Consider the following 23371-nt stretch of genomic DNA (forward strand, 5'->3'; position numbering starts at 1 on the left):
TTAAGCAGAATGAGGATTTGCAACATTTGTCCGAAAGCCTTCATGTAGATAAAGTGAATAATAAAGAAGGTTATGTGCTTTGTTGTGTGTTCTGGGCTGTGAAGCAGTTCAGAGTAAACAGAAGAGACATATTATTAAAAGCAAGGAAATCATCGAACAGACACTCCGAGTACCTTAAACATTTTTAATTATAACTTTATACTTTTTTTTACAAAAATTATTTTATTTTTTAACCCTGAAAACAAGACCAGAGTTCCATTTTTCTGTTAAAAAATATCTTCACACAAGTTCAGCTTGATGGTTTATGGGCAGCGAGCAGTTTAAAATCCTGTATACTGTACAAACTGTGTCTCTGTCCCTTATTGTCAGATCACACACACACACACACGCACCACACACACACATGCACACATACACGCACACATACACACAACACACCTTTAACTTTCTGACTGATTTGCCGTCTCCAACAGTTCATTGTCATTGAGATTTGATCTCCCTGTAGAAAACTGCCTTGTATGGGTTTTCTGTTCCTTTGCATCATTATCTATCTGAAGCCACGGGACCAATAAATCCAATATTTATCATTAGTGTTATTAACCCATCTTTATATTTTGGCATTTTTCCCCTTTACCCTCTTTTCTAAATACATACGGTCCCTTTAATTCCTATACCTGAAATGTATTTTCAAAACAAAAACAACACTGAATACATATATATTTATCTATGTATATATATATATATATATATATATATCATTTGGTGATCATAGATATTGATAAAGTGCAAATAGTATTTGGTTAAAAAAAGCTTAATAATGTGATTTCCCTGTTTGTTTATGATCCAGTCTTTGAAGCATGAAGAAGAAAACAAATGAAGTCTCTGGTGTTTGTGTTGGTCCTGATGAATATACTGCAGTAATCCTCTCTGTGGGGACAGATCACTTTCCTCTCGACGATGTTCCAGTTCTCTCCTCAACACTCATGTCTGAGGAACCCACTGCGAAGCGTCCACTGGAGGTTCTCTCCTTCCCAGCTGCTGGGCTGTAGCTCCTCACCCCTCCTGGCGGGGGCGGTGTTTCTGCTGCGCTCTACTTCTCATCCACAACAAAGATTTCCTCCGGGAGCTTCTCCTCCGAGTCGGAGCGGTCCGACAGCTTGTCCAGGTACTCCATGTCGTCGAAGCGCTCGGCCACACACTGGGCCGTCAGCCGGGCCTCCGGGTCGTGGTCCCAGCAGTCGTCTATGGAGGCGCACACCAGCTGGATGCCCTGCAGGGGGAGCAGTGGAGCACAGGTATGATCAGTCAGGGAACACTGACTCAGTCTGTGGCTGAAACCACCAACGTTCATGTGTGTTTATGCTTCCATCTGTGTTTGTGTTGATGAAAGTCACTGGTAACCAGTATGTTTTCTATTAATGAAGTATAATGCAACAGAATTATGGATATTTCATTTTAGCAGATGGCCTGTTCTTGATTTTATGATCAAAACCGCTTTGAATATTTCATTTTTGCATTGTTTAAATAGGAAACATTATGCAGAAATTCCACAAAGAATATAAACAAGCTTATTAAGAAATAAGTGCTGCACTGATTTTTATTTATTTATTAATATTAATGCTAGCTATATGGGTTTGCACTAGATGATGCATTTTGTAGGTTATCCTGTTGCTTGCTGTTGCTTATGTATTCTTAGCTCACCAGCTATCTGCGCTTATAGTTACTGCTAAAACTGACAAGTGAAAGCACATAATTAAGTTGTGCATGAAAACCTCATATTTTGAGATCCTCAGTAGTCAGCGGAGATCATTGAGTTATTATCATGGAGCTGGTTTCTACCAGGCTGTGCCCAGTAGGTGCTGGAGCCTCTTACCGGGTGGTTGTTCCAGATGTCGGGGATCTCCGGTCTTCCTCTGTCTCGGAGAACGCTGTCCTTCATGCTCTCCACACACGGGTGCTCCCTCAGGTTCCCGAAGGGCGGCTCGTACTCTTTCACATCTGCACGACAACGAGAAACAAGACACAGGTTCAGAAACAACATCATCAAAGTGTTCCGCTTCACTAATGCACTTCAGAGCAGACTCGCACGTTCAGGACCGGTGCAGCTCTCCTGAATGGAGTGGCTGGATCAGCTGGCAGCGGCCCACAGCGCACGCAGCCACAACACCTGTCAATGGAGCCACTGTGCGCTGGAAATGAAAAGCTGCAGGTTGCAAAGTGTAAACAGCAGCGCAGCAGCACAAGCAGCTCCACTGACAGAAGGGCCGAGCGGGAGCTTTGCTGAGGAGAAACTCTTTTTCTTTACATTTTTCTTTTCTTTTTTTTTTTTTACCGTCAGCATTAAAAGGTTTTAAGCAGCTCTCCATCTCAGCTCTGGCTTTGTGTCAGTTCTCTTGCACAACAAAAACGCAGAGTGCTTCTCAAAAGCATATCAGCAGTGGGGTTCAGTCGGGGTCAAGACTTCAGAGCATTGACGCAGTCTGCAAACCACGGGTCAAGCGTTTGCTAAGAAAATGTAACCTTACATAATATATCCTTGAATATAAAAAAAACACAAACCATGTAATAAACACACACTTAAACTAACAAAAAGGTAAAAGCAGATTGGTTCTGCAAACTGCTACGAGATGAAAGTCACAGAGTTCAGAGAACTGGAACAAAGCAGCCGCAGCCGGCTCAGTCACGAGGCAAACATGTTGTTCACTGCAAGTTCACTGACTCCACCTGTATCGGCTATATGTCAAAGTTAAGGAATGAGAAAATCCCACAACCGATCCCGAATGTCTGGAATGCTGGAACAGACGATCCACTTCTAGGTAAACGGTTTTGTGGGATGAACCCGTGGATGGTTACAAAGAGGCTCACAGGAAGCTGTGAAGCCTGCAGACAGGAAATGGAGACTTCTGGGACACAGACCAATACAACAGGGGGCTTTTCTCAGAAGTTGAAACTTATTCTGAAAGTGAAATTCCTCTGGTTCGGGGGTAAATCTGAGACAAAGCCCCGACCGGCCTTTCGGTCAACGTCCAAGGAGAAAAGGAGACAGATGTTTCTCTTTGTTTGGACAGGCCTGGGCGAGTGTATAACCATATTCTGGACTTTATAAACCGTGAGGCAAACATGTTTACGTGTTCATCCCCAAACAATGGGCCCAAAATATATGAATCATCCTCGTGAGCTCTCTGCCGAGTAAACACAAGTGTGTATTCTAGGATGGAGGGACCGACGAATCCCGCATTGAAAAAGGGAGAGGTGGTTTTTCCAGGGCGAACCTTAAATTAAACTCTGAACGGGCGAAAAAGCTTTTGAAAAAGACAACACAGGGTCAGAGAGGAATGCTGTGGTCGGCAAAAGTCACACGCTGCACACTGACAGGATTTCTGCACAGAGAGAGGAGCGTCTGCTGTGTCTCCGACGACAGCTGACACGCTGTGATGTGGATTCTGCAATGCCGGCACATATTTTATCCTTAAATGTCTGTTTCTCGGGACACTTGTCAGGAACCTGCAGACGAGAGAAACTCTCAGCTTCAATCAAACGAACCCTGAAGTTTCCAAAGTTTTGTGGGTAGTGTTTAGATATCGGCGCTCGAGGAGATCTGCAAACCCTTCCACGTCATCACGAGCAGATATTGTGTTTGATTTTCTGGAGCCGCCTCCCTTCCCAGTGAACATGTTTTGTCTAATTATTCTCAACAAGGCGTAAATAAAGAAAATCCCATCACCTAAACACATAAATAATGCAGGGGAGCTGATCCAAGCAGAGTTTGAACAAGCACTTGGAAATAAATTAGTAATGTGATCACAATAACATTGTCTGTTTTGCACAGTGTGCGTCTGGAGGAACAGCTTGATGACTAATCCACTCCCAGCCGCCGCTGCTGGTGTTGATTAGGCTGCGGTGGCTGTGACACTTGTTTTGTGTTGCTCGCAGGCTGTTAAAAGTCATTTAGTGCAGATGCATACATGTGCGGCACTTACTTTGGACATATGGCATCCCCTAAGGCTAACCCTACCATTAACTAAGGCTGATACATACACTAACCTTCACCTAACCCCATTAAAACACGATCAGAGCTATTCCGGCTCGGGCTGGATGAAGCTTCAATGAAACCGAATTGGGCACAAACACGAATATTCTGTCCCCGATCAAGACACGAGTTCCCCCAATTGTGGGTTCTGGCAGAACCAACACACACCCACACCCATATAGACGCACAACCACACACACCAGTCCACCAGGCCCTCCAGTTCCAAAGGAGCTGCTGGTCTGACATCTGGATTGCAGCTGCCCTCTCCTCCTCTCCAGTCTAGCCCAGCCTCTCCCTCCAGGGACCGAAGGTATTTCTCTGTCTGCAGCTCCACGTTAAACACCACTCCACTATTATACCACTACTTAGCTCCACCCGCCTGAGGAACGCCCTCGCAGTCTTTTCCAAGCCCTAAATCTGGACCAGCTAAATTATACAGGAGAACAGAGGCGGAGATAAAAAAGGCCTGAGCCTTGGATCCAGCTTTTCCCCTTCTCTCCGAGGTGTGTAAATGTCCCTGTTTCCCTCTCGTTCCAGCTCTTCCTCTGTCTGTACAGTTGGAAGATAAATAAAAGCAAAGCGAAGGCTCATGGCTGCCTGGCGGACGGGTGCTGTGGACAGACGGCTGTGTTCTCCTCACCATCTGAGAGCAGAACCACGGCCCCAGGAACCGTGACAGAGCGGCGAGGTGGCTGCGTGCCACTGAGGCGCTGAGATAGCTGATCAGACATCTGTCCTCTACACACACACTCACACACAGATAGACACACACACAGAGACACACACAGGCAGGTGGCATCAGATACACGAGCGACGAGTGGAAACTTCTCCCAGGTCATTAAAAGTATGCTCTGGGATGCGTCATTCCAAGAGCCGTGCGTGTTTGGTCTCCAGCGAGGTGAGTTCTCAGAGAGTCATGAGTGAGTCAGCGACCTCCAGGGACAACTTGGCAACTTCAGGTCGACTTTCTGAGCTCTCAGTCAACATCAGTTTCACTCATTCACTCCAGATCCCCCAGCAGCGCTCTATCACTATCTGCCAGTCGGGAAACAACTGAACGACTGCATCTCATTTGTGCAGCCTCGTGCCTCCTTCCTCTGGGCCCTTCAAGGTGGAAAACTTTCACCGTGTATTCAACATCTCAACCTTTCAGGATGAGAACCGTTTCCTCGGGTTTTCCAGCTTAACGATCCACAGACTTCAACCCCCCCGCCCCCTGCTCGCCTCGGAGAATTGCCAAGGCAAGAAAAAAAGTGGATTGAGACATGCAGAACATGAGAAAAACACATGCTCTACCCCAGCGGCTTCTATCTTTAGTCTCTGCTTTGGTCCGAGGGTGGGACTGGAACCCATCCCCCCCCCCTTTCCTCAGTAAATCCTCACCGGCCTGTCCTTCCTGTCTGCCTGTGCCGACCATGAGTAACGCTGGGTGACTGTCTGCAGCGAGAGAGTAATTAATTGCTGCTTCACCTGCCTCAGGGTAAAAAGAAGAAAGATACATGGGGGGGAGAAATGTAGAGAAGCTGAGCAGTGCGACATGTACACGACTCATCGCTATTCTACTATAGTCTGTTGTGTGAGTAATAACCATATTGTAGAGTCCATACCATTCCGTATCAAACCCAAAATGTTATGCCTTTATTTAATGTGTTTGCTTAACATCTGGTTTGATACAGCAGCCAAAAGATTTAAAGCTCGGGTTGGTAATCCTGGAAACTTGAAACATTTAGCACCCAGCCCCCTCCCATCGAAGTTCTGCCCCCAAAACTAAATCCATCAACCACTGTAGTACCTGTCTGTGTATTCAGAAAAAACCTGGTTTAACTTGGTCTATAATAATGTTTGCTGTCGTCCACAGTTCCCGTTTGTTCGGATGTAAATAAACACAAAATAAGCTGCGGAAAGACTAAACTGAGAAGTGAATAAAACGGATGGATGAGTAGGATGAATAAAGCCTTTGTCCCTCAAGAGGAAACAACGTGAAGCTATAGCTCTGATCCATCCTGGATTAATTTAATCCATCTCGATGTCTCCTGTCTGGTCTGCTTTCAGGAGACACTCGCCACAAAACATCGTCCACAACATTTAACTTCCCCTCCAAAAACAGTGCGTCCCGGGACCGGGCTCTTTGCAAAACAGGAAATCGTCTGTTTTGTTTTCAAAGGTGTACCCGCAGGGCACACACTGTATATTCTTACTGTCGGGAGAGGAAAAGCAAAGGGGATTGTGGGTCACATAACCATGTTTTTCCTCCTGGGCAAAATATCTGTGCGACACATTTCAAGAGGCGGGTCCCCTGGGGGGTTTTGGGTTGTGGGGGCAAAAACAGGAAAACACCAAAGTAGAAGCGCTCATGCCCAAACCCGGCTTTCAATCACGACGCTGACACAATGGAGACAGGAGCAGTCACAGAAACAAACGGGACCACAGAGACACTGAAGGGAAGTGAAAACAAATGACCGACTGTCGACGTGAAATACTGCCGCGCGGTTCTCCTTCACGTAATCGCCAATTTCTATTATTTGCACATATCCTGGCCTTGTTTTTGCTTCGGCACGACAGACGGGGGGTAACGCGACATTAGTGAAGTGAGAGCTGATCCTCGAGACGTCCACGAGATGGATCAAGTCCCTTTCAGGATTCGTTCCCACAGTGATTAATGGAACATGGAGGACACACACACATAGGTCCCGTCACACATCCAGTGAGGGAGCTCGAGGTGGAAGCTGGTCACCGGGCTCCTAATTGGTAAAGTGGTCAATGTGCTTGTTCTCCTTGGAGGTGGAGCGAGAGCCAGGGTGGCCCATTTTCTCTTTCCAGTAGTTCTGAGGATTTTTACACACAGTCCAAAGGGAATTTACTTAATCAGTGCTGCTATGGATTTCCTTTCCCCTCGATCACCCGGGCTGATCTCTAATTAACCAAGGAAACACACACTTATCTCTATTTTTATCTCAAGGTCACCAGTGATGTTTATGTGTGAACACTGGGGGCAATGCATGATGGGTTTAGAGGCAATCATACATTTAGAGACTATGTGCACACAACACAACTGATCATGATCAACAAAGAGGAAACTGATGTGACACAGCAGTTCAACATTTTGGGGAAAACACATGATTCAGAAAACAAAGAACCTTTCCCATGTGCGCCTGGCAAGTTTACTTTACGAGGGTTTATGAACTGGACTATTGTTTTTGGCAGACATTCTGAATCTTTTGTTTTTACACTTGGTTTGTTGTTGTCCCTATTTCTCTAGCTGTAGTTTTATTTGGAGATATGAGAGTGGCATCGATCTTCTCATCTAACTCCCCCGCTGCGTTCTTCTTATGTAAAAGACCTAAACTCCATAAATGTCAGAAAAATGTGGTTTCCAAGTTGACGTCTTTGTCGGCGTCTCCTACGTGTATGAAACTATCACAAAGCAAATATCCACGGTAGTATTTCTGAGAGAGAGACGCTGCCGTCAGCCCTGCTGTTCTCTGCTGACTCAGATTCTCTAAAGAGCAACCAGCCAGATGGATAATATAAATACTTATTCTTATATTTCCTGTGTGGTTTAGTGAAACTGCCTTTGGCCTGGATACAGGCCCAGATTGTTGTTTACAGCTTAACTGTTCTTTCTTGAATACACAGTTAGAAAGGTCTGCAAACTGTGAACTTATATCTGAGATTCTTTTTTTGTTCTTGCAGTTTTTCTTTGCTCACAAAATCTCTCAGTAGTTTTTAATATCAATTACTTATTAATTCAAAGCCTTATTTATCTCTTGAGCTTTTGAAATCCCAGGATCGGACGAAAGTATTTGGCATAAAACAAATAAACAGCTAAGAAGTTTACTCCTCAAAATGTCAGTTTCAAATACTGATCAGATCATTTCATTAGAAGAAGTGGTCATTTCTCTCATGGAGGCATCACAGCAGATTAAAGAGCTGTGCACGTGATCTTACCTCCGTTTGCACTACACCTGGAGATGATCTCCCACAGGACGAGAGCCATGGAGTAGACGTCGGCCTGTTTGAAAGACTCAATGTTTTCCAGGTTGATTCTCGACTCCAACACCTCTGGGGCCATGTACCTGGCCGTACCCACCTGGAGGAAAAAACAGAAAGGGAGATCCGTGTCACTGAAATCAGCCGATAATAATAAAAGATGATATAGTATAATATTGTTTTTTATGGGTTAAAAGCAATGGTTTGATGGTAAATCTACTTGGAATAGAGAGAATGGTGCAGCTTCTCTTCCCACTCGTCACCATGAATGCATGTTGTTGCTCTGTGTAACTTCAACTGACTGATAGTTGCAGCTTAAACTGGCAATCAGCAGAGAACACACCTCTGCCAACACCCCCCCCTTACGAAACCACATTTAAATTGACTAGATCCAGATTTTTATTTGGATCCCCACCAAATCGCAACCCCCTAAAAACAAATTCCATCAAGACCCAATAAACCTATTCACTGGGAAATCTAAGGAGATTCCTAGATCCACCCCCCTGATCTGCACCAAAATGTAATGGGCTCTTCCCTGACCCATACCACGTTCTTCTTCTAAATTTTACTTTCATCCATCCGGTAGATTATGTGTAATCTTGATCACAAACAAACAAACCAGCCAGGAGTTTGGTGGATTTGTTACAGGAAGCTGGGGATTATGGATATCCCCCTGTTCAGCTGCAGAGGGCGCTGTTACTCAGTAAAAGCTACATAGTGTTGCTTTAAACAGGACAGGACATCTAGTCGATAAGAATTACACCCCAACATTAACCTGCGGTGGAAAGACAGGTGGTTATCTCCTGCTCTAGCAAGATGTCACATCACATTTATGAGAATCCAAACAATGTTTGATATATTAAATAAGTCAGGAAACAAAGGGAGCTCAGAGCTGAACAACATGTTGATTATCTTCACGTAATTACCGCTTTGGAAAATGTTTTCAATGGCGCTTCCTCCAAGGGCAGCGCAGTGCATTAGGTGTGAGTCATTTCCATAATGGAGTCTAATATAACTCTGGTCTATTCAGCGTAATGAGTCCATTAAGAATCAATCTAGCCTGTTTGCCTTGTGACTATAATAAAATGACAACCTAGGAAGAATTAGGGCATTATGTCCATCAACACGATCCGTCGGGGGGGATAAGAGAGAGAGAATAGCAAATAATTAGAGCCAGATTCCCTGAGTGATGAGGATCAGAAATGGAAAGTTTGATCGATGGCGTGGCTCGTTTCAGGGTCGAATAAATACCTTCAAAAAGAAATATATGACAGGGCTTGGAATGGCCTGCGTCGGAGGGGGGGGGGGGGGGGGGGGGGGATTAATGTCTTATCTCTGAAGGGGATCAAAAGCCAAAGTGAGAAAAGGCCTTACCTGCCCGCTGTTGGCCAGCTCGTCCACTGACAGATTGCTGTCCAGGCGCAGTGCGAGGCCGAAGTCGCACAGGCAGCAGGTCAGGTCGCTTCTCACCAGGATGTTGGAGCTCTTTATGTCCCTGTGTGCGATGGCCACCTTGTAGCGGCCGCAGGTCGTGTGGTCGCTGTGCAGGTGAGCCACCCCGCCGGCGAGCGAGCTCCCGAGCAGCCACAGGTCGCGCCAGGTGATGATGTGATGACTCAGGTACTCCTGCAGATTCCCTCTGGGGTGATAGGCCGTGATGAGCCAGTACTGTCTCTGCACCTTCCGCTCCTCCGCCGTCAGGAAGTGAAGCACGTTCTCGTGTCTCAAGTCCGCGTCCGAGAAGATGTCCTTCTCGTTTTTCCAGGAGGCGTACTCCTCGTACTGGAAGATCTTAATGGCCACCGTCTCGAAGCCCTGGTCCTCGCCGCCCGACGAGCCCTGCTTCAGTTTTGCTTTGTAAACCTCGGCAAAGCGTCCTTTCCCGACCTGGACATCCAGCTCGATGGGCAGCAGCTCCGTGTTGTGGTTGAGGTTATTGGCGAGCGTGGAGCTGCTGTCCGAACCCTCGTCGTCTATCATGATGGCGTGAGCGTCACTGAAGCCCTTCTTGCGCCTGGAGCTGGCGTGCCGCTGGCGGTAGACCCGGTAGCAGTAGAAGGAAGTGATGACGAGAACAGCCATGACCAGCAGAGGCACCAGGCTCACCAAGATGACCGCTACCACCTGAGAGTCCATGTCTGAGGGGACAGAAGGGAGAAGACTAAGATTAAAACTACAATGTCCCCAGAGGATGATCCCTAGACTGTTCTCTTTAGCTCTGCAAAGGATTAAAGCATTTCAACTTTAAAATGTGATGTCAACAGCTTTTTCTTCTGACCCCAAGTGACCAGAACAATTTACCCGGGTTTAAAAAGTCCTTTTCTTGAACAAGGAGTTGGCTTTTTTTTTTTTCCTGCAAGGTCCATTTATTAGTTTGTTCACTTTAAATAAACAACCCATTCAGAAGTGGCCAAGGAAAAAGAAGATTGGAGCATCTACAATATGAACTGTGATCATGTGATATGATCAAAAGTCCAAGAACAATGACTAATAAAGGGATTTGTATAATTCAAGATTAATCTCTTGGATTTCCTTCTTTTCTCTGAGTCAACAAGACGAAGCTTCTTTCAGAACCTGGTGCTTTTCCACTTGTCCATTTATTCGGGACGATGACTAACGGACCATTTGTTTCCCACAAGAAACAAATTAAAGTCAAACTCGTATCTGCGAAGATCGTATCTGGTGAGGACTGAAGCAGTATATTCTCAGAGCAGCGGGGGGGGGGCCTTACCCTCCCATAAAGAATGTCCATAAGCATCAGAAAGCTAAAGTTAGCGTCTCGGCCACAAATGCAAACAGCTCCAAACCCCGACCCAGTCAACCGCATATTGTGTCTCTTTATAGTTTACGTCTGAATCTGGTAATTGAGGAGGCGGTGCGTCTGGTAGCTGCTCCAGTTTTGGGCGAGGAGTGAAAGTTTATACTTGGGCTGCGGTTATAAGAGACGACCTATAAACTGTGTATAACCAGACAACACACATACGGAATGAGAGCACACCCACTGGCTCACAATGTGACGAGATGCAAATCTAATTATCTGTACACTGGGTTGTCTAGTTGCTCCCAGTCCCACGTGGATTTGCTCAACATTTTTCAATTTCCCCCTTTTACAGACCTTAATTTCCCATTTAGCTTTGGATTGTTTCTAAACACAATCGCAGACAGGTGAATGACAACAATGAATAAAAGAGATTTCAGATGAAGGGTAGATGTGAGGAGCACAGTCGGGTCAAACTGAAGGAGGAGTACAGGATCCAGTCGTCTGCCCAGTCAAGCCCTCTGCTTCTCGCTCAGGTCTTTTTTTTTTCCTGAACAGGAAACCACATGTCTGAAATCCTCGACAGGGCCCCAACCAGTTTGTTTTGCTTCTGGTGGAGTGAGAAGCTCTTTCTCACAACAAACCTGTCACCGGGCCTCTGCCAGACGGCTTGGGCCAGAGCATCACGTTGTGTAACTTCACGTTTGAGGGAGAAGGGACCTGATGTCCAGCTGGGGAAATTAAAAACCATCAAATTAGGCTTTTCCCTTAAATTGAAAGTTTTTGCTTTGTAGTTTTTAAACTTATGAAAATAGTTTAAATGAAAAGATTATTTGCTTTCTTGCCGAGACTTGGAAGAGAAGACTGACAACCATTACCGTAGAAACTCTAAATATACTTTAGCTGGTGTGTGAACAACTTGGCTTTTCCTCTAACCTATGAATTAGCTTTGTGATTTTGTAGTAACCCTTGTTAAACAGTTTAGGAAACATAAGTGAATGTTTAAACAGAAAAACAACACTGTTCAAAGGATCATCACAGTCACTAACTCGTAAAACATATTTATATATATATATATATATATATTGGATTTCTGCTGCAGCTCTTTCATTACAGCTCGGCCCCGGGTTAGTGACAGAGAAGTTACAGAAAGTGCACAGACGTTCTCGACAGTGAGCGAATGGGTTTCCATGACGTGGTTTTCACTGTGCAGATGCTTTCAATTAGGCTGCCTGCTTCGAGCCAGGTCTCGGAAATGTACCTCCGTGTTATTATTGCCTGGATGCTGTAGTCAAAATACTTATGATTCCAGAACCCGTGTTGTAACTGGGAGTCCGTGGGGTCAACGTCCCCGAAAGGCCCGTTTGTGATCATGTAGCCGGAGAGAATTAGAGTGCACACGTGTTAGCCTTCATGCATGACGCCTTACATGACACGCTAAGAGGAACTGGCATGATGATACGAGGTGGACCGTGACTATGACGTTAGCATGTTGTGTTGTGCAGATGTGAGAAGCGTGAGGTCTCCCACCTCCTTCTGCACCACGTGTCCACTGCTTTAAGAAAAGTACTCATACTAAAAGCTGCATTTATCAATATTATTATAATTATGACTCTTTGCCTTTAACTTCTTAGATTTTCCAGGTCAGACGTGTTCATAACAACAGGAAAATGTCTGGAACACTCAGACGAGGGGTGGTGTCTGGGTCGATCATGCAGGAGGCTCGACATGACGTGGAAATTGCAGAAATGATTCCTTCTGTTTACAGCACGTTGACATCTGAGTCTGTTCTTATAACTAAAAGCTCTCAAATCCCATGTGTGATGCCTCATTTTCATTCTGAGACACTAAACTCCTCCAGTTTCACATCTGTCGTGTGTTATAAGTGTCATCAACACACATACTCTCCTGCTGGGAGTTTTCAGGATATTTTTTCTGCTGTATTCTCCCAACGGATCCCTCGGTTGGGGAAAGTGTGCAGAGCAACCTACTTGGAGATTTGTTCTCCCACAAACAGCCCCTCATGATCAGCAGACTGCAGCTCCCCTCCGCTCTGGGAGTGTTTCGGCATCTTTTATCTAATTGCTCTGGTTTTACGTCCTGCAGTTTCACGGCTTTAGTTCGGTATCTCTGCTCTCATCAGCCTGGTTTCCAGCTGTTTCAGCAAACAAGCTCTGATAAACCCACAGTGGGAGACTCGCTCTGCACCAAACAGCAGAGAGACAATGATCAACATAGTTTGTGAAAACACTGGAGCACGAGCAGCTAATGAGCAGGTCACAGGTCAGAGGCAAAGAGATGGTGAAGATCAGGCTAATGTTGCTTTGAATCCACAGGGAACTCTTTTCTTTCATGTTCGCTGCAGATTAATAAGTCAGAGTTTTGGCCCAAAAGACCTAAAAACAAGAAACCAAACCAAAAGAAGAAACTACAGAGCTGCTGCTTTAACTTACATGAGTTAAAAATGATGTGCTCGTTGCACTCATCCTGCGAGCAGGAGCAGATGAAGAACTCGGAGCCCATTCCCTTCCTCTCCTTCATCTCACACTTGCTGTTGTTGTAGTCCTCCAGGACGAGGCCGTACAGCTTCTCAGCCGGCTTGTGACAGACGGTTTCAAAGGTGACGTTGTCGTCTTTCTTCCTCCTGAGAAAAAGAAGGAAAGAAACCATTGAAAACACTTCCAATTTTTTTGTTTGATTTTTGGTCTTTGTTTTGGAACAAAAACGACAAAGAATAGTTTGGAAATGAAGTCGTTTTCAGAAATCTGTATCATCGTGTTACACTGTCAGGACTGAAGTTGTGTAAATAATGCAGTTTTCCAGCCGTACAGTGATAAAGTGGTTAGAGTAAAAGGCCGGAGTTGTCCACGGCCTCAGCATTATGTAAATCACTGCAACACAGAGGTCACATTTACAAACAGCGTGAGTTTGAAATATCATTACAAACAGGAAACGAGGAGAAAAACCCCTGAACCTGCACAAAACATAAATATTTAAATTCCGCCTCCCTGCAGAGCGGCGCTGTCCTGAGCGACGTTTTCTAGAGGTGCAGCTGTCCATGTGCCGTCGGCGCTCTGCTGACCTCAGCACCTCACATGCTCATAATGTCGCTAATATAATTAGAAACAGCAGCGTGGCCTTAAGCTTCTAATGCCGACACAAATCTGCTTCCTGCTGCTTCTCACATTCGGAGTCAGATCTGCTGCTGACGGGCGAGAGAGGCTCGTGTGAGAAGGAAACTGGTCTGAATCAGGGACGATAACTTCCTTACCTCTTGTTGTGAATATAACAACCTTTAAACAACTCACTTTAATACTTAACCCACTCTAACTTGTTATTATTCACGACTGGGGGACACTCACCATATACTGACGCACACTTCGTCATCATGCTGGCAGATGGACGTGATGTTGCACGGCACCTTACACCTCCCTTTCCCCGTGCAGCTGGTTGGCTGCCGGTCGCAGAACTTGCACAGCCTCCTCATCTTGATTATCATGGCCTCTGGAGAAAGAGAAGGGCATTGGACAGAGGAAGGTTGGTGAGTAAATAAAGTAAAAATAAAGGTTCAATTTAAATGTTTTTAAGACACTTGACATGAAACACTTGTGACACACAGCACAGTTTGTTATTCTCAAGCCACATATCATTAAACGTGCGTACTGATATAATAACATAGTGATGTTCCTTCTTTGATTTGGCAGTTTAATACTTTTTAAAGGCCTTTTATTTTTCTAAATATAATTTGGTTTTGAATCAAAACTTTCGTAAATGGATCGGCATATATACTGACTCTGCCCCCAAGTGTTCAATGAAGGGAAATGCAGTTCTTTACGCCAGCTGTTTTTAACGGAATATATGTCTGGAGCGATATCGGGGAAAAAACTAACAACGTCAAATAACTAGCCTCTTAGATGATGAGTTTTTATGGTCACTTCTTGTGGTACAAAATTACGATCTCTCCAAAACACACACGCAAAAGTTACAGTTTTTCCATGAACATGGATTCCTGATAAAACAACACCTGCTGGGAGGAGTGACGCAACACATCCGAGATCACAGAGCTTTCCATAGGAATGAATACAGACTCAGACCCATGCCTCGTAGGTTTAACTGGTTATTTAAGTAACATTTGATCAAATATCAAACAAAGGCTTGATCAGTAATACACGTATGTATATAAAGTCCGGGACTCTTTTGGAATTTGCTAATAAATCGGAGCAAAGACGAAACAAATCCCAAATATGTCTTTCTACTGCAGGGACAGGTTTGCTGCCTGTGAAGTGGGAACAATAAGAGCAGCGTTCAGAGGCCTCCACCTCACGCTGGGCTTGTTCAGACTTGACTTTGCCGGCGGGCAGGTCCATATCAGTGAAAGACAGGATTTTGTGATGAGTGCCTGTGGGTTTGATAATCATCTGAGGAGACAACTACCAGACAGGCAAGAACAACAAACAAAGAAAAACACGGATTCATCTCGGCTCCTTCGCTGGGAACTCTCTAATTTGTCACGTCGGCTCCTCGACAAGAGAAGGTGCCGCGCCAACTCTGTTCAGGAATATCAAAAAAAAAGGGTGGATTGCATAATGTGTGTGTGTGTGCATGTGTGTGCTTGTGAGGAATTTAGTTTCTCCAGACAGGTTTTCCTTTAGTTCTTGGAATGATAAAAGCAGCCAGGTATCATGCCTCTGTTTGGGACATGGATGACAGACTGAGGAAGAGGAGGGTGAGCAATCTCCCTTCAGACAATCCCACGTGATTCTTGAGGCGTACACAACGTGGCATGATGACGGTAATGATGATGATCATGTGTACTTTAGCCTCTCGCTGCGAGTCCACTGAGTAAACAGAAAAAGGAGAAGGGAAAAAGAGATTTCCACGTGGTCCGAGCTGGATCACTCAACTCCACTCCTCCACATCTTTTAGGTTAATGTTTAAAACCGGAAAAAAACGGAAGAATAGACTGACGGGAAAACGTCTAAATTACAAAAGCAGAGGAAGAGACTGAGCATGTGACTGCACTGCTACAGTTTAACCACCTAACCACACTTTCTACTGTACGCCGACACCACGTGCACAGGAACCTGCTCCTTCCATCAGAATGTGCATCTCGAGAGCAGGCCAAGTGAGAGAGTGGCTTCGCTTCTACCGCTGTCAAAACCCTCTGCACAAAAACACCACAGAGATACGTGAGAAGTGGTGGGTGGGGTGTCTGAAGCTGCAAGACTTTGTCCAGTCACATGGTCAGAGAGAGAGTGAGAGCGAGAGAGAGAGAGAGAGAGACGCTTCAGACAGGGAAGTGCAAGTGAAACAGACAGACAGACATCTCCACGGTGTCAGCGAAGACGTCTGCTCAGTATCTCTGAATTCACACCGACCCGAGGAAAAGGTGCTGTGGTGTGTGTGTGTGTGTGTGTGATACAGTGTGTGTTTGTTTGTGTGTGTGCTCTGTGGCACAAAAAGCCTACTGTGTCATTCCTCCCCAGTGGGCAGGGTGGGGTTAGAACCACGGAGCAACAGAAATACTGTACAACCTGCAGCGTGGAAAGAGCAAAATCTCTCAGAGAGATATTTCTCTCCGGCCTCTTGACCGAGGGAACTGCCCCGCACAAATAAAACCCATCAAGATATTACACTTAAACTCCGGCCTCAATCATTTCAGAGCCATTTCAGCCTGTTCAAATCTGTGGGCCAATGGGGGGGGGGGGTTGAAGTAAATCATCAGTGAGGGGATAAGTCCAGTGGTGTGAAGGTGTTTGAGCCGGAGTAATTATATCATTAGAGTGACTCCTCTGAAAGACGAGTGCGTGGTTTTAAACCCGGGGGGGCGGGCTATGGAGGGGATGAATGGTAGTAATTGTCACCCAGGGCTACATATAATTGCACAGAAGGGGGGGGGGGGGGGGAGAGAGAGAAAGAGAGAGGATTAGGAACAGCCAAAGCCACTTTGGTGCCTTTGGGACTGAGCCCGGGACAGATGAAGGTAAAAGCCAGTCTTCCTCGGAGGAAGTCCTGTGGCTGCCACTTCAAAAGATGGAGACAAACTGGGGCAGGGCGATACCACCAAAACTATATCAAGGTGAAATTGATAGATATCGATGATTAGCACCATAAATGTCACATTGTTATTACTCTTTAAAGGACAGAGAAGGACAAATATAGAATAGCCCTACTTCCACACGTGGTTAATCTCCAGATAATTATCCATATCGACTGAAATAAACATTTTCTACCTGATGTTCTTTTAGCAGCATCTTATGAGGAGGGCTCTCATGGCTAACAGGTGATATCAGACAGATAAGACACTTGTAGAGCGGACTCTGTTGTTTACAGTTAAACTTATTCAAATTTTGAATGCCCAGCCCCAGAGATAACCCATGTGAGGAAGTAGGACAATAAAGAAATATCAATAAAAATCAAGATATCATTTTCATCAAAAGCTAAATCAGTCCTCAAACTTGAAAGAAACAACAACAAGACATTTATAACAGTAATAATCCAGATGTGGACCGATACAAACACTTCTTACACACAGTGACGAGTTTCAACACAAACTATCTACTTCAGATTCGTACAAATGTTTTGTTGTTTATCGTTTTAAAGAGTTTGAAACCGAAAACCTTCACCCAGAAGCACCTGTCTGAAAACTTGAGGAAATAACAAAGTGACGTTTATCGCGATAAATAGGATAATACTCGTGATATGGATTGAAACAAACTTTACAAACTTTAACCGAACGGTCCGGTTCTACATGAGGAAGACTACAGGTGACTTGAATCTCAAAAACCTGATCACTGCGGTGGGTTCTGTTGTTTTTAAAGAATTTAATCGGACTATTTTTGTTATTATTAAAAGTTTTGCAGGTCTGCGGGAAAACATCGCGTGTGAAATAAACTTCAAGCAAACTTCGGTGTCGCTTCACGCGAGACTCGTCCGGACTCGCGTGCGTAAAGTTGGACTCACCCGTCTCCTCCAGCAGCAGGACACCGAGCAGTAGCGTTCCGCACCAGAAGGCGGAAAGGCGAAGTAGCTCCATGGAGAGACGGAGAACACTCTTCCCTCTTTCTCATGAATTCACCGAAGCCCTGGTTGGATTTCCCAAAAACTTAGAACCGCTCCACGACCAGAGGAGAAGGAGAGACGCGCGCACGGCTCCGGATGGAAGTCAACACGCGCAGGCAACACGTCTCACAGTAAATGTGCACGTCTCATGAAACAGGAAATCTTCAGAGGGGCTGGACACTTTTTTCTTCCTCCCCTTCTTCTTCCTCTTCCTCTTCTTCTCAGCCTGACTCCTGCCGCAGAGTCGAACCCTGTCATTAAGAGGCCGGGACTTGAAATGACACGCTCTCACACAACCGGTGGCTTCACCTCATAGCGAGGAAAAGCAAAAACACCTTGGTTCTCTTCAAAGTGTCCTCTCAGCCCTCAGATCTCCCAGGAAACTGCTCATCAGAAAAGAAAACACTTTTATTTTGTATTTGTTTACACATTTCGCTCATTTAAGCCAAGTTCCCCGTGCTCCATGTTTTCCTGGAGGGGGTCCAGGCCTCCCAGTTAATCAAGGGTGACACCAGCAAAGCCCCGGGCCTCTCCATATCTCAAAGTGTTGCTTTTTATTGAAGACACACAGAGGTTAAGTCCACCGTGACACCAGTAAATCGCCCCCTCGATGGCCCACATGTGTTTCTGCTCTTCATACTCCAGCCGTGATGTCAGGGGTTTTCAGTCCTGACCCTGTGTCCAGCCCCCCCCCCCCCCACAGGACGTCCACTCCTCACACCACCGGACTCACTCGGCTTCATCCACCTCCCTCGCTGCTCTGGCTGAGCTTGAGAATCTTCAAGTGTCTGAAGAGGTGCAGAACTTTACATGGGTTCTGTGTTTTGAAATCACATTTGAATTGAACATTAACATTCAAGGGGTTGAACATGGGTCATGACACTCGTGTTTCAAACCGTCTCTGACCTTTCAGGGCTGAACCTAGTGTCATTCCTCCGGGACGCCGCCTACGTCATGTTTGAAAAAAGTTAATACCCTCTGATTAAAGGTGGGTGGCCCCCCCGCCCCCATCCGCTCACGAGTAGGCATCTGGAAAACTGAGCTCACTTTCAAATCCATGTTGTAACCAAACATCTAAACCAACGCATTGTGAACCAGTCAGTGACTTCCCCCGTCCTCTCCTGCGCCTCGACTGTCTCACACAAACACACACCCACACACCCACACCCACGCAGACACACACCCTAACTTACCCTAATGACTGTCAGGAAGCTCAGAAGGTGAGATGCCATCTACTTGATTCGACACGTGTGTGTTGAACAGTGTCATCGTTGGAGTCTGGAGTCATATCGAGAAAATAACTGAGCGACAATAACTAAGTTTTAGCAAGCCACTTGGTGTGTGTGTGTGTGTGTGTATGTGTGTGAGTGTGTGTTTGGGGTGGGGTTAGAGTTACCTCACCCACAACTTGAAGTTACACTTTAAGTTATCTTCATTATTAAAGTATTCCATTGACACGTAAACGTCCAGCATACTCATGAATTGACAGTGGTTAATTCAGCATAAATGTAATGGTGCATATTTGCCATAATGTAAACAAGTCCAAACTCTGAGTCTCTGAAAGGCCCCGGTATAAGGGAGGGATTTCATTCAGCCCATTTCCCTGACCTTGTTTTACTTCTGCCTCTGGGTGGGTGTGGACGGTGCGGATGGTTGGATGTGTGTGTTTGTTCAAGTCCCCGTGCCAGGCGGCCATGCAGCTCTGCAGGATGGGGTCCAAGCCACAAGGTGGAGATCCGACAGCGCTGCGAGCCCAGAACGTCCCTCTCCCCGCTGACCTCAACGCATGTGGGCTCCCGGCGGGTCACAACATCCTGCTCGCTGACCACAACACAACCAAACACACTCGTTTATAACTCCACTCTATCTGCCTCACGTCAGCAGGGGACACACAACCCTCCAGTGTGTCCAGGGAGGCCTTTTTTAAACCTGCTTCATGTGTCCCTTTTAGCTCTTCCTCTGTCGCTGGCTCCTTGGCATTCCTTCTGCCTTTGAACAGTCCCCCCCCCTCCTCGTTGCACAAACACAGATAAACAAGCACCAGGCAAACATCCTGAGTCGTATTATAGTCAAGAGCAGGTGCTTGACATTCCTGTAAACTGCTTTGGTCTGAGCAAACAGAGAAACCTGATGACAAATCTCTGGACGCACGCCTCGAGATAACACCGGCGGCAAACACTCGCAGCATGCAGCTCACCACAGAGCAGCTCGGAGGCGTCGCTCTCTCTGCTTGGTTCTTTCTCGGTCTCCATTAGAACAAAATAAGTGCTGTCTCTCCCACACAGAAGATTCTGTGCATATAGTGCATCCCCACTTTCAATAAGCTCTCTCCCCCGCACTGAGAGCCAGCTGAAATGGGTGCCACACAGGAATACTGAGTCATCACTGGAGTCATCACTGGAGCTCAGTCACGGAAAAAACAAAGTCTTGCAAAGTGAGAAAGATGCTGAGTCGCTGTTAGAAACCGAGAATTCATCTGAACAGAGACACATGAGCGTTGTGAGAAAGTTCAGCTCTGACAGGGTTTGCATTCATTTCCTCTGGACGTTAAGTCGGTCACGTTGGATTTAAAACTTCCGAAACTGTTAAAAGAATAAAGGTGCTTAGGGGACGTCTCCCTCTACTGCAGCGGATTGTCTTCATCTTTATTAATAACAAAGCAGAACGTGATTCTTAAAGATTTCTGTGGTGTTGGGACATAGAATTGACTCAAATCTTAATTCTTTATCTTTCTCTTCACTGGGAAATTGTTGATATCAATTTACCAGGTTAATGTGTCCAGGTTGTAATAGTTTTACAAGTTGGGATGAATCAGTCAGCGTACAATACAAGTTTTACAAGTACAGATCAGCATGTGTACTTTTAAAGATGCGTCATCTTACAGTTCTTCTCTTATTATGATTATTATTATTATTATGATTACTGATGATTATTAAATAGAGGAGGTACTCTGGTCGCCAGTGTATCTCAGACAATTAGAGACAAACAACCATTTATATTCTCCAAAGAACGTAGCCCATTAGTCTGCATGTCTTTGGATTGTGATTGGAAGCTTGGGTACCCAGAGAAAACTCCTCAAAGAAGGACCTTGGCTGTAATGGGATTCAAACCGGGAACCTTCCGGCTGCCACCACCCCGACAACAATTTGTCAAATCTTTTAAACAGGGTGTTCCATTAATGCACATTGACATCGTCATGAGAAATCTGCTTCTTCAGGTGACTTTGAACACGACTGATATTTAACCACAGTTCATCATCTACTCTTTCTGACCAGATCCACCCTCAACTAAAGGGAGGAGGCGTAATCACTGATTTGCCGCCGACGTTCTCAGTCCACTGACTTTCAAGTTAAACAAGCTGCTGCATTACTGCTCACACAGCCTCCTAATGTTGGCTGTCACTATAAACCACTTTAAATTGTGTCTTTGTTACAGGATGAAACGCACAAATGCCTCTCACACATCACAAAAACATCTTTAAGCCCTGCTCTCGAGTCCCACAACCTGGGGCGGCTGTGTTTGCGCAGCAGATAGTAATGTAATACAACTTGTAAATTGCTTGTGAGAACAGTGGCACAAAACAATTTTGAATCGGTGCCTTCTTCAGTTACACTGCACACGATGAAGGTGCCTGCGCAACAGGAATATGAAATGTTTGTCTCACCTGCAGCGCTGCTGTCGGATCCAATCTGTCTGAACGAGGCTCTTCAGTGCTTCACGTGCGGCTCCGTCCCCGGAGAGTTCACTTCTCATAATGCTACGATAACACTGCACTAAAGTTAGTAGTGGCTTTGTAGGAATTTAAGATGAATTCGTTATAGAGAGACGTGGGAACCAGAGAGTGAAAAGTTGAGAAGGTGAAGAAAACAACTAAATAAACCAGAGAGGCTGAGATTTCCTCCTCATACTGTTTCTCATGTTCTATTTCACGTGTCAGGAATAAGTGTCTGTGTCAGGATTTGTGTATTTGGAGCCACAGCAACAGAAAACCAACAGCCTCCAGTGACTAGGAGCTGACAATGGGATCTGTCTATTAGGAGCCGCATCAGATTAGAAGATCAATAAGTCTTTCATCTTTAAATATGAAGCTGTGGTGAACTGAAACTATTCCCGAAACAAAAACAAGCTCAAAGTTTGTCTAGTTTGTCTAAGTGTTTAGACAGCACCTGATTGCCTCTGTCCGATATCTGCATTAAAATGAAGGCCAAAGAAAAAGGAACAGGTGTGAAAGGCAGATCAATAAAGTATTATGCTGGATTGTGAAATTATCTTAATTTGTGAGCGATGACGTCAGCTTCTTACGTACCAAACTTTCTGCCGACTTTCTGAATAGTTGGTCCGACGTGCAGAGGATTTTTACCATTTGGGAAATAACTTTCTCAGATTTTTCCGACACCCAGCAAGACTCAATGTGGCTCAGAGATAATATTATGGTGGAAACCAAATAGAAAAAGCAAATGAGACTTAAAAGGGGAATGAAAACCTCAGATAAAATAACATATTTGAAGTTAAATTGAGAGTTCAGTGGGGCTGGTGGTGTTTGTTTCCTTGTTTCCAGTCTTACTGGTTTGCAGTATCTTCACATTTAGTATCCACACTCGAAGAGGGGGGTTGTTATTTCCATTTAACACCCAGAAAAACACAACTGGAGCTCCCCACAGGAACAGGGCTCATTATAGTGTGCATACAAATACATTCAAATCATTTCAAACCCACACACACGTGCAGGAATCCAGGTCGTGCACGCTGGAGATACGGGTGCTAAACTCACCGTGTGGTTTCACTTCCTTGCACGCACTCTGCTGCTCGATCCGCCGGAGAAAGAAAACAAGAGTACAGAGCAAGTCTGACTCATGGTGGCTTGCATGTGGGGGTTCGGTGCACAAACACACACAAGAGCACTCTTAGTAAACAGCCACGCACACTATAACACACACCCCCACACGGTGATTTGGCACAATTCCCTCTATGCCACTGGTAAACCTAAGGAAGCTGCGATGGCTCATTCCGACAACAACAGCCCTGTTTGCCTCCTGCTGTGAACTGACTTTGTCTCCCAGCGTCAGTCTGACACTGGGAAGGAAGGGAAAGTTTATCTTAAGAGCTCCAGAGGCTACAACCTTTGGTATCACAACACTGCCGGGGCCATTGTTCCCTGGCAGAACATCAATAGGTGTCCGAAACTGTGCCAGACCTTGTTTTAGAAAGAGAATTTATCGCAGGAGGAAGCAAAACATGTGCATGAGCAAAAGCTGCAGCATGTGACTCTCCATCGCTGTGTGACAACTTCCTGTTTGCTCGAGGGCTGGATGAGAAATTCTAACTAACTTTATAAAAGCCCCTTTTACTGACCTGACTGTAAAGGAACTTAACTGCAGCCTCACAAACCACACATTGGTATATTCAGGGATTCTGTGGAGTTTATGAACAAATCAGTGCAGTGTTGTTAACTGGCACAAACTGGGAATGTAGAATTCACCCCCCAAAACCACCAAAGACCACAAAGCAGCAAGAAAAGAGGAAAAGGGAAC

General features: G+C 45.4%; 1 protein-coding gene across 2 annotated transcripts; it reads right to left on the reverse strand.

Annotated features, from left to right (window-relative positions):
- Positions 1–170: 170 nt before the first annotated feature.
- On the reverse strand, positions 171–22742 carry LOC133972474 (TGF-beta receptor type-2-like). Of its 2 annotated transcripts, none has more exons than XM_062409953.1 (7): positions 22612–22742; positions 14141–14282; positions 13232–13422; positions 9395–10158; positions 7979–8120; positions 1874–1998; positions 171–1270 (listed from the first exon to the last, which is right to left on the reverse strand). In XM_062409953.1, the coding sequence occupies exons 2-7, from the start codon at positions 14275–14277 to the stop codon at positions 1091–1093; spliced, it is 1539 nt and encodes a 512-aa protein (XP_062265937.1). In that variant the 5' UTR covers positions 14278–14282; positions 22612–22742; the 3' UTR covers positions 171–1090. The 2 variants fall into 2 exon arrangements, with proteins under 2 accessions (XP_062265937.1, XP_062265936.1); XM_062409952.1 differs by lacking the exon at positions 22612–22742 and adding an exon at positions 17742–18220.
- Positions 22743–23371: the final 629 nt, after the last annotated feature.

Source organism: Platichthys flesus, chromosome 17 (assembly GCF_949316205.1).
Source record: "Platichthys flesus chromosome 17, fPlaFle2.1, whole genome shotgun sequence".
Lineage (NCBI taxonomy): Eukaryota > Metazoa > Chordata > Actinopteri > Pleuronectiformes > Pleuronectidae > Platichthys > Platichthys flesus.